The sequence below is a fragment of the Marmota flaviventris genome, chromosome Y (assembly GCF_047511675.1).
Source record: "Marmota flaviventris isolate mMarFla1 chromosome Y, mMarFla1.hap1, whole genome shotgun sequence".
NCBI classification, from domain to species: Eukaryota; Metazoa; Chordata; class Mammalia; order Rodentia; family Sciuridae; genus Marmota; species Marmota flaviventris.
The window spans coordinates 12,293,096-12,302,340 of NC_092519.1; the positions used below are offsets into that span (position 1 = coordinate 12,293,096).

The 9,245-nt window shown below is 42.1% G+C and overlaps 1 protein-coding gene across 1 annotated transcript; it reads left to right on the forward strand.

The window, feature by feature from the left end:
• The first annotated feature begins 154 nt into the window (after window positions 1-154).
• LOC139703576 (testis-specific Y-encoded protein 3-like) lies at window positions 155-8,260 on the forward strand. The gene is made up of 6 exons (XM_071607067.1): window positions 155-784; window positions 1,392-1,469; window positions 1,589-1,700; window positions 1,783-1,928; window positions 2,017-2,106; window positions 8,090-8,260. The coding sequence occupies exons 1-6, from the start codon at window positions 155-157 to the stop codon at window positions 8,258-8,260; spliced, it is 1,227 nt and encodes a 408-aa protein (XP_071463168.1).
• Window positions 8,261-9,245: the final 985 nt, after the last annotated feature.

Genomic DNA, 9,245 nt, shown 5'->3' on the forward strand with positions numbered 1-9,245 from the left:
TTCTCACCTCTCTCACACCTCTCTCTCACTCCACTTACTAACTCATTCTTCTGTTCCCAGCACAGCTGATTCAAATTCCCCATAAGCCTGGATTTTCAGATGAGGTCTCCCCCCACCCTCCCCTGCATCTGTAAGTGTATTGAATCAGAGCCCCATGGCGACTAAGGGAGAAGACCAGAAGTGTGGGGGCCAGGAGCTACAGCAGGTGGTCAGTCTCAGAAGAAGCTTTCAAGGAGAAATGGCACAGGGATGCACCAGGGAGAATATCCCAAAGGATGCCACAGCTGGTGATTGGGCATGGCAGGCAGCAGGCTACAAGCGTGAGGAGGCTATTGTGGCAGCTATGGCTGACACGCAGCTTGCGGAGGCCTTGGAGTGGAGAAAGGAGGAGGCCATTGGTGAAGGGGAGGTGCTGTTTGTAGAGGGCTTAATGGAGGTGGCCGAGGTAGTTACCAAGGAGGATATGGAAGAGAAACAAAAGAAGGATATGGGGAAGGAGGAGCCAGAAGAGGAAGAGAAGGTGGAACAGGAGCTGGATCACTATGCTGAAGAGCGTCAGAAGAAGAAGGAAGAGGATTATCAGGCTCAGCCAGGGCCTAGACCTACCACCAGCAGGCTGCCTCTGGAAGAACTACAGGCTCTTCAGTTGGATCTGGAACCAGTGAATAGCCAGGCCACCAGAGCCTATTCCCATCTGAAGCAGAAGCTGAAGCAGAGACGCAAACCTCAACTGGATTGCAGAAGTAGCATCATCCAGAGCATACCTGGCTTTTGGGCCAAAACAGTATCCTTTTGATTCTTATCCAAAGAGGGACTGGGATAGAAGGACAATGAGTAATATAGGGTAATATATAGCATCAGAATGAACAGGATGAGTAAAAACAGGAGCTTTTTCTTCTGAAGAAATGGTCTTAGAAATCTGAATAAGGCATGTGAACATTGTTGAACATGTATATGACACAAAAATTAATCTCAGTGATCGTGAATAGAAGTTCAAATAAGAAACTGGAGGAAGTTTTTGTACAGAACTGCTATTCCATGCACAGCTTCCCTGGAAATAATGCCACAGGGAAGAGTGCTGAATAACAACCATGGTCAGAGCTGGGACAGCACATACTTACACATACTCAAACTAGTGTGGTGTTCAGCACAAAGGAAGCATATCAATCAAGAACAATGAGGAAGCAGCTTCTTCCAGAGTTGGTGCAGGCAGTCTCATCGGCACATGATCAGGGCCCCAAATTTCCCTAGGAATCCTTTGAGAACCAGAGGTGGCAATGCTTGGATGTCTGGGAAAGCCCCTGTCCCACACTTTCTTTGCTCTGTAGAATGCCACAGCTGCTTATAGCATGTCTTTCTATAGCATCTTAAGGCTCCTTGACCCAAGGCAGTTTGTGAATCACCCCCAGATGTCCTCAATGATCAGTGACCAAGATGAAGACATGCTTAGCTACATGACTCATTTGGAGGTCAGGCTCAATGAGATACTGATCAGATGTTTATCAGGGGAGGATATGGGAAATAACTGATTCCTATAAGTGGAATTTATAAGTCACTCAGAATAAAGATTTATCAACTGTTCTGGCAGGTGGAAGAATACAAGCATCCCAGTCATTGCTGCAAGATCATCTTGTTCTTTGGAAACAACCCTTACTTCCGGAATGAAGTAATCACTAAGGAATATCTCATTACTATAAATGGTAAGAAGTGGCTAACCTGATTTGTCATGAAGTTGGGGAGGTTTTCTACATAACTTCTTCCCCCATATCTCTCTTCCTGCAGGATACCAGGCATCTTATTCCACTGCAGTTCAGTGGTATCAGGAATATAAATGTGAAGCCTGTAGCCACAGGCACCACAACAGTAGCCCTAACTTCTTCAACTGGTTTACTGATCACAATTTCACAGTCTCAAACAGGATTACTGAGGTGGGTTCCATGAAGTGATAACATCAGTAACATGGGTGGTCTGCTGGGGAGTAGAGCTCAATTTTGACATGTCCTGTTCCCTTCCAAGATCATCAGTAAGGACTTGTGGCTTAACCCCTTGCACTACTACAAGAGGATGAAGGCACCTGAAGAGGGAGCAGAGAGGACAGGTGAACAGGTGAGGCAGCAGAATTTGTAAAGCATGTTGTCATGTTTCTGGGGTTTAATTTCACAAGTACAAATAGAGACTCTGAGGAAAAGGTGTAATGACAAAACCAGTTCATCCAGGGCATGAGCATGATACAGGAGTATTGGGTAAAACAGGTTATGGCTGGGGATATGAAATTCTTCTGTAGCATACACAATGTCCAGAATTCCAAAGAAAGAAGATACGATGAATCATCATCACATCCCTGAATGCACTCCCATGACAACTAACCCATCTACAACTTCTCTGACGAATAAATTGTGGATCACCTCAATTTATATCACTTTTCCAGCAATATCTGTGAATAGTTAGGTGATGCTTTGTGGCTTTGTATTTTCAATCTTTATCTTTGAAATTAGCATTTATTTATTTTCTTAAACATCTCCTTTTAGTGCATTCTCCTGTTACACAGAATGCTCTCAGTGGGATATGGGTGAGAGAATGAGTGTTAACACATGGCAAGTTTTAACACATTGGAGGTCAAGAATCAGGAATGGGTAGCCTGACCTGGAAAAATTAAAACAAATACTAGACATTCTGCTGAAAGAAAAAAACAAATAATTATGTGTGTTTGTGTTTTAGGGGCCTCCCAGATTTTGAACTGAATGGTGAGTCAAATGAACCCACATCTTGTGTATAACTATAGGTAAAAGAGGAGGATGCCACATAAAGTTAAGGGATTACTGAAGGATATAGGGCAGAGTCTTGGAGGAAAAAGTGAAAAATCAAGTTGGAGGCTTACTGTTCATACAAAAAAAGTGAGGACAACTCAAGTAAAGGAATCAGTGATCAGGATATAAAATAAAGAGTGCTATATATGCATAGTTAAGATTCCTACAAATACTTTCATGAATAGTTCAATACCCAAAGTAAAAATCAGGTGATGGATAAGCTAGTTACCCTGATGTGATCACTATATAGTATATAAAAGAATGAAAACATCAATGTAGAAATAAATATGTACAATAATGTGTTAATCAAAATTAATAGTTTAAGTGAAATGACTATAAATAAATAGATGAAGATGAGTAGAGCAGAGGAAGGGGAACAGGGAAAGGGAGATGAGGAGAAAAAGAGAAAGTATTGGGGACTGAATAGCACAACCTACATTTTATGCTTACAAAACTGAGACAAATGAACCCCAACCTTGTGTATAACTATAGGGCCCTAATAAAAAATTGAAAATAAAAATTAAATGAAAACATACGTTCTAAAATTAGTATGAATCCTTATAGGTATCACCTCATCATGGGCAAATGAAAAACTCCAAGTTTCTGTCCCTTTACGCAACAGCTAATGAGCTGGCAGGTACCTCTGAACCAACTTTTCCAGACCTCTAGAATCCTCTAAGAAGATTACAACAAAGGAGGAGTCTTCGTGAATAAAAAAAGAAATTCTTTTTCAGGATTTTAAATTACCCACCTACCACATCCCACAGCCTAGGACAACAGCACCAAGTTCCAGATGCAGGTTGCTAGTGCCAGAGGGAACTAGGAACTTATTGTCAAAAAATTCTGGTCCTGGGATTCCCTGAGAAATGTATGCATGGACTTGTCTCTCCTCCAACATTAGGAGAGCCTCAGGCTAGGACAGCCAACAGGGGTACATCAGATAAAGATATTAATGGTTCAAGTGCTGGCTGTGGTAGTCTGGGATAAAATATAAAAATGGGATAGGAGCAAAAAAGACTGGCAGAAAAGCCTGAGAAGAAAAGCTCAGAAAGGAAATCCTTGGGGACAATGTGGATGTTTTCAAATTCCACACTTAAGCTTTTCTTTCTACCTCATCCCATGTTGTTATGGGATGCCACTTCAGAAAACACTCCACATTCAGATTTAAATCAACAGAGAGCTTTATTTACCTGGCCAGGGATTGTCTCTGTGGTCGCCCACCCATAGAGACTCAAGCTCTATGGGAGAACAACTTCCTGGTCTGTGTCTTTGCTTAGCATCATGTAAGCAAGCCAATGATAGAAATTAAAACAGGAATTAGTGGGGCCTGTGGGCTCTAAGCAGAACTGGAATTTTCCAGTCAGCAAGCAAGCAAGCTACATAAGCTAAAAAAGGCAGTCAGCTTTGCAATTCGGTTGGCCACATTCCCTGGTTCCAGCAGGTGCTAGACAACCATACCCTGAGTTTGAGCAGAGGTCAGTGGGGACAAGAAAGAATCTTCCCAAAGCCACGTAGACCCACAAGTGCACTCAAAACTAGGAGGCAGCTCACCACAACTACCGCTGTACCCTGAGTGGGGTACAATTTGTGGGGTACAAAGTACAGAAAAACAATTTTTATAAGAAAACAGCTTTCATTTCTATTTCTAATTTTATTTAATCAAAACGCCTGCCTGTTTTTATTTAACATCTTGGAGTTCTCTTCACAGGGACAGTAACAGAAAAACCAAGATGAAGTCTAGAACAGCTAAGGCAGAGTCCCTATAGCCACATCTTGTTGCTCTTATGAGCTCAGTGACTCTATTCCCACTATCCCATTAAGGCAGGAATTGTTCCAAGTGATCAGGGAGTTTCTACCACAACAATGGTTTTCACACTCATTTCACACTCACTTATTTGATGACTACTTAAAACTGCAGTTATCTTATGGCCTACACACACACTTTTTCTACCATTTTACTAATATCTATAAACCTTATGTCCTTTATCCTATGCAAAGCTACAAGATCAAGTTGATTATTTGTTTACGGCTACATTGACTTAACATTATCTATATTAACTTACTTGCCTATAGTCATCTATAACTATACAGACATTCTGACTCATCATTGTTCACTGTTTTACATCTTTTTCCTATGGCTTACATTCTAATTTTACAGTTACATGATTTTACTGCTATTACTTAGGCTTACTCCTGAAGAACTATTTTTTTGAACTTAGGTCTTATTGTTGTTAATGTTACCTTATTCCTATACTCTATAACCTATGCCTGTGACTTATTGATTATATTCATCAATTCACACCACAACAATATGTGGTCTTCAAGCAGAAGATTAAGGCAAAGTCACAAAGGATCTGACTAATCATCCATGCTACTAAAAAGTGAAGAAGAAAATGTAGTTTGCTTTGTGATGTGGATTCATTCTCTCCCTGCGCCCATTCCCCTCCCCCACACCCCTCTCCCCCTCCCTCTCTCTCCCTCCCCCCCCCCCCTCTCTTTCTCTCCCCCCAGGTACACTGATTTCTCCCTCCCTTTGTATGCTGACTCATATAAGGGTAAGGGTGGCTAGTCTTGAGGCCAAGATCCCTCTATCTCCAAATGGAACCCAAAGCAAACATACACAACTATGACAACTGTGTTGGCATACTAGGGGACTGTAAAGTGACTCTTTTTTTTCTTGCTCTTTACAAGTATCCAGTTCACTATCTCATTTGGTTCTATGGTCATAAGGGGTTTCTGAAGACTTGGGATTTGAATTTTTTTATAGTATAGCAAGGAAATTAATGTGACTGGGTGCAGCCCTTTCACTGATTCTATTTTATTTATTTGTAATATGAATTATATATAGTGTCAATCACAATGCCTACCTGTTTTTATTTAACCATCCCATAAATACCACTGGTGTTCCTCCCTCTTGGAAGGTCATAATGTAGAGTATTTTGAGGATGTACAAATAAAACATGCTACAAATCTCTATTACACTGGGAAGCAAATGGGAGCAACCAGCTTGATGTGACAAAACAACCCTTTTGAAAAGCAGCACTTAGCTACCTTTGGGGCTCCTGACAAAACTGAACACTAGCCCAAGGAACTCTCCTGAGTTTCTGGCCTAATATCCAAATATCTTAACGAAAACTTGAGCTTGGCACTGAAAGCAACTATCTCTGGAAAATGGCCATTCTCTCTCAGTCTTCTCTGTAATCATCAAGACAAAGAGTAGAGGCTTACATAAACCATTTTTCAAAACACCTTTCTGCCCTAACTCTCTTTAGGCATGATGGCTTTTTCTTTTCCCCAACAGCAATGATTAGTCAAAACTGGCACAATCTCCAGTGGCAAACTGGGACCTTCAGGTAGGAGTTTAACTACCTATATTCTCATGTGAGGATGATAGCATCTTAGAGCTCATGACAGTGACCACTCAATTAAGTATATTGTGCACAGTGTCTCCCTACAGCGGCCCACGCAATAAAAAGGGAGGATATACTGGACCTCTGTAATGTTTAGGAGAACTCCCTCATTCTTCTAGCACCTCACCTTTCTAAACAAACACAGCACCTTTCACCTGCTGTGAATATGGGATGTCTGGACTGAAGATGAAGTTTCAGCTGTTACCAATACGGACTCATTAGCAATACAAACCTAGATGAAGGGAAACAAAATGTTAATCATCTAAGGTAAGAGCTGCACTAAGGTAACTTTGGACCAGCTTTTGACCTCAGTGCCCACATTAGCCTGGGACTGATTTGTACACGAAGCCCCTCTAAGCAAGATGTTCACCACCTCCGTTCCAGAGAGGAACAAGTAAGATCAAAAACTCCACTGGCTGACATGTAGGAGGAGTTGAACACCTGAATGTCAAAGGGTAGAGAAGATAGTCCCCAGTTCTCCTGGTAAACATCAAAGAGTAATAAAATTGGGCACAGCATTTTCTCCTTTGTTGTTCTCTGTGCAGAAACGGTCCTCTTGAGACAGACAGAGAGAGAGTAAGTGCTGTCTGCTTAAGCCAAGCATTGCTTTTGCTTTACTTTCACCTTATTTTCACTTACAATAAAGTTTCCTTGCATGGCTTTTTGTTTCATCTCACTCCAGTCCAGGATGGCAGCTATTAAGAATACAAGAAATAGTAAGTATTGGTGAGGATGTGAGCAAAAAGGTACACTATTACATTGCTGGTGGGACTGTAAATTGGTGCAATCACTGTGCAAAGCGGTATGGAAATTCCCTGGAAAACTTGGTATGAAACCACCATTCCAATATACATAATGGAACATTACTCGGCATTAAAAGAAAAGAAAATCATGGCATTTACAGGTAAATGGATGGAGTTGCAGGACAACATGCTAAGTGAAGTAAGATCATTCCCCAAAATACAAAGGCAAAATGTTTTCTCTGATAAGTGGGTACTGATCCATAATAGGGGTGGGGAGGAATGGAGGAATTTTAGATAGGGTGAAAGGAAAGTGGGGAAGGGAGGGGCCATTGTGTAGATATACCACAGTTTCTTTATCCATTCATCTACCAAAGGGCATGTAGGTTGGTTCCACAATTTAGCTACTGTCAACATTGTTGTGGCTGTGTCATTGTAGTATGCTGTTTTCAGTCCTTTGGGAACAAACCAAAGAATGGGATAGCTGGGTCAAATGGTGCTTCAATGGTAGGAAAGATGGTGAAATGAGAGGGACATCATTATCCGAATTACATATATGGAGACATGAATGGTGTGAATCTACTTTGTGAAGAACCAGAGGCATGGAAATTTGTGCTCCATATGTGTACTATGCATTCTTCTGTCACATATAACATGAGAATAAATAAGTGTTTTTAAAGCAATCTGCAAATGGATTAAAGAGATATTGGTGGAGTGGAAGAAGAATGTGTGTGTGTGTGTGTGGGGGGGGGGGGGGGGGGGGGGACTTGTTCCAGGGACTAAACTTGGACACGTTGAGTTCCATGTCTTTCTGTTAATGTCCAGGTGCTGTATAATTCTAGAAAGAATAAAATAATAATAATAGTAATCTAAGGTTCGTGGGCAGGAGGCACATTTTAAAAGTCTATGTCTTCTAAAACTGTCCTTGGAACTTCTTCAAAGAAAGCACCTCATCCCTCTCAGATCCAGGTGCACTCTGCTTTCCTCGCGGGTCCCCGTCTCCAAACTCCAGTGGTCCACACTCCACAACCCCACCTGGCTCCCCTTCTAAACCGGAGAGGAAAAGACCAAATGTTTATTCAGCACTAAGGGCGAGAATGTAGAATGAGAATGCTGCTTCTGAGCAATCCAGGCACCTCCAGAACCAACTGCCTGGAAGCATGGAAGTCCGCCCCTTCTTGCCCTAAGCAACCCCCGAGTGCAGCCACTTGGCGAATCCCGAATCCCAGCGCTGCCTGCTTTTCTCCAGTATTGCCACGAAGTGACGGTAGCAGTCAAACCCGCAGTGAAGCACTGTCGCTAATTCCCATTTGGGTTAGCGCGCCAATCCGGCACTCTGACAACCAATCATACTTAGAGGGTTTCTGTTTTTCCTATTTGGCTTTTTGTTGTTCTTTGGTAGATAGGTTTGCCTGCGACTTTTATGTTCCTCAATCTGAGCGGTGCAGAGCAGGTGAGGCTGCAGAGCATGTGGTCCTGAGCTGAGCTTCTGCAGGGCCTATGAGCAGAAGGCAGCAGCGAGTGCATGTGCCTGTGAAAGAGAGGTGGCTCGGCCTACAAATTTTAATAGGCTGCACAGCCATGGCGTTCAGGCTTACATTCTGTGAAGGGAGCTTATTCTGGATTGCTGCACAAACTACTGAGGCTTATGGTTTCTCTAGGGGACGGTACTATTGTGCTGGAAAAGTTTACACAGTCCCAGTGTTTGAGAGGGTTCAGGATCGTGGACAGATGGCAGCAGTCATGAAATTGTGTTTCATTCTTCGCTCAAGCTGTGGGGTTCACCAGCTCTTGGGTGGGTTGATTTCAGGATAAGGAAAAATGGTGAAATTTGCAATGCTGATGGCTCAACCTGGAGAATATGGTAAAAATTTGCGAAATTTGGTGTTCAAGTAACTAAATTAGTCATGTCTTTGTATCCATACCCATGGTTCCAGGATGCACTACAGGCCCTGAGGAAATTCACAGATGCCCAATGATCTTGGGATGGATGGATTGGGGAGGTACATGGTACTTGCAAACTGCCAATGCACATCCTTCTGAAAATTTAAATTGCCTCTAGAGTGCCTATAATACTTAATGTACATGCTAAAGACCTAGCTGAATCCTCCTTGAATCTAGGGATGTGGAATTTGGGTATAGGGAAGCCTATCTATACCATCTCAGTTTGGGGCAACTAGCCAAGAACTACACTTTCACCAAAATTTTTATTATTCTACACATATTCTAAAGTGTTAAATTTTTCTCACCATTATGAGTTCAAGATTTTTACATTGTTTCATATATCA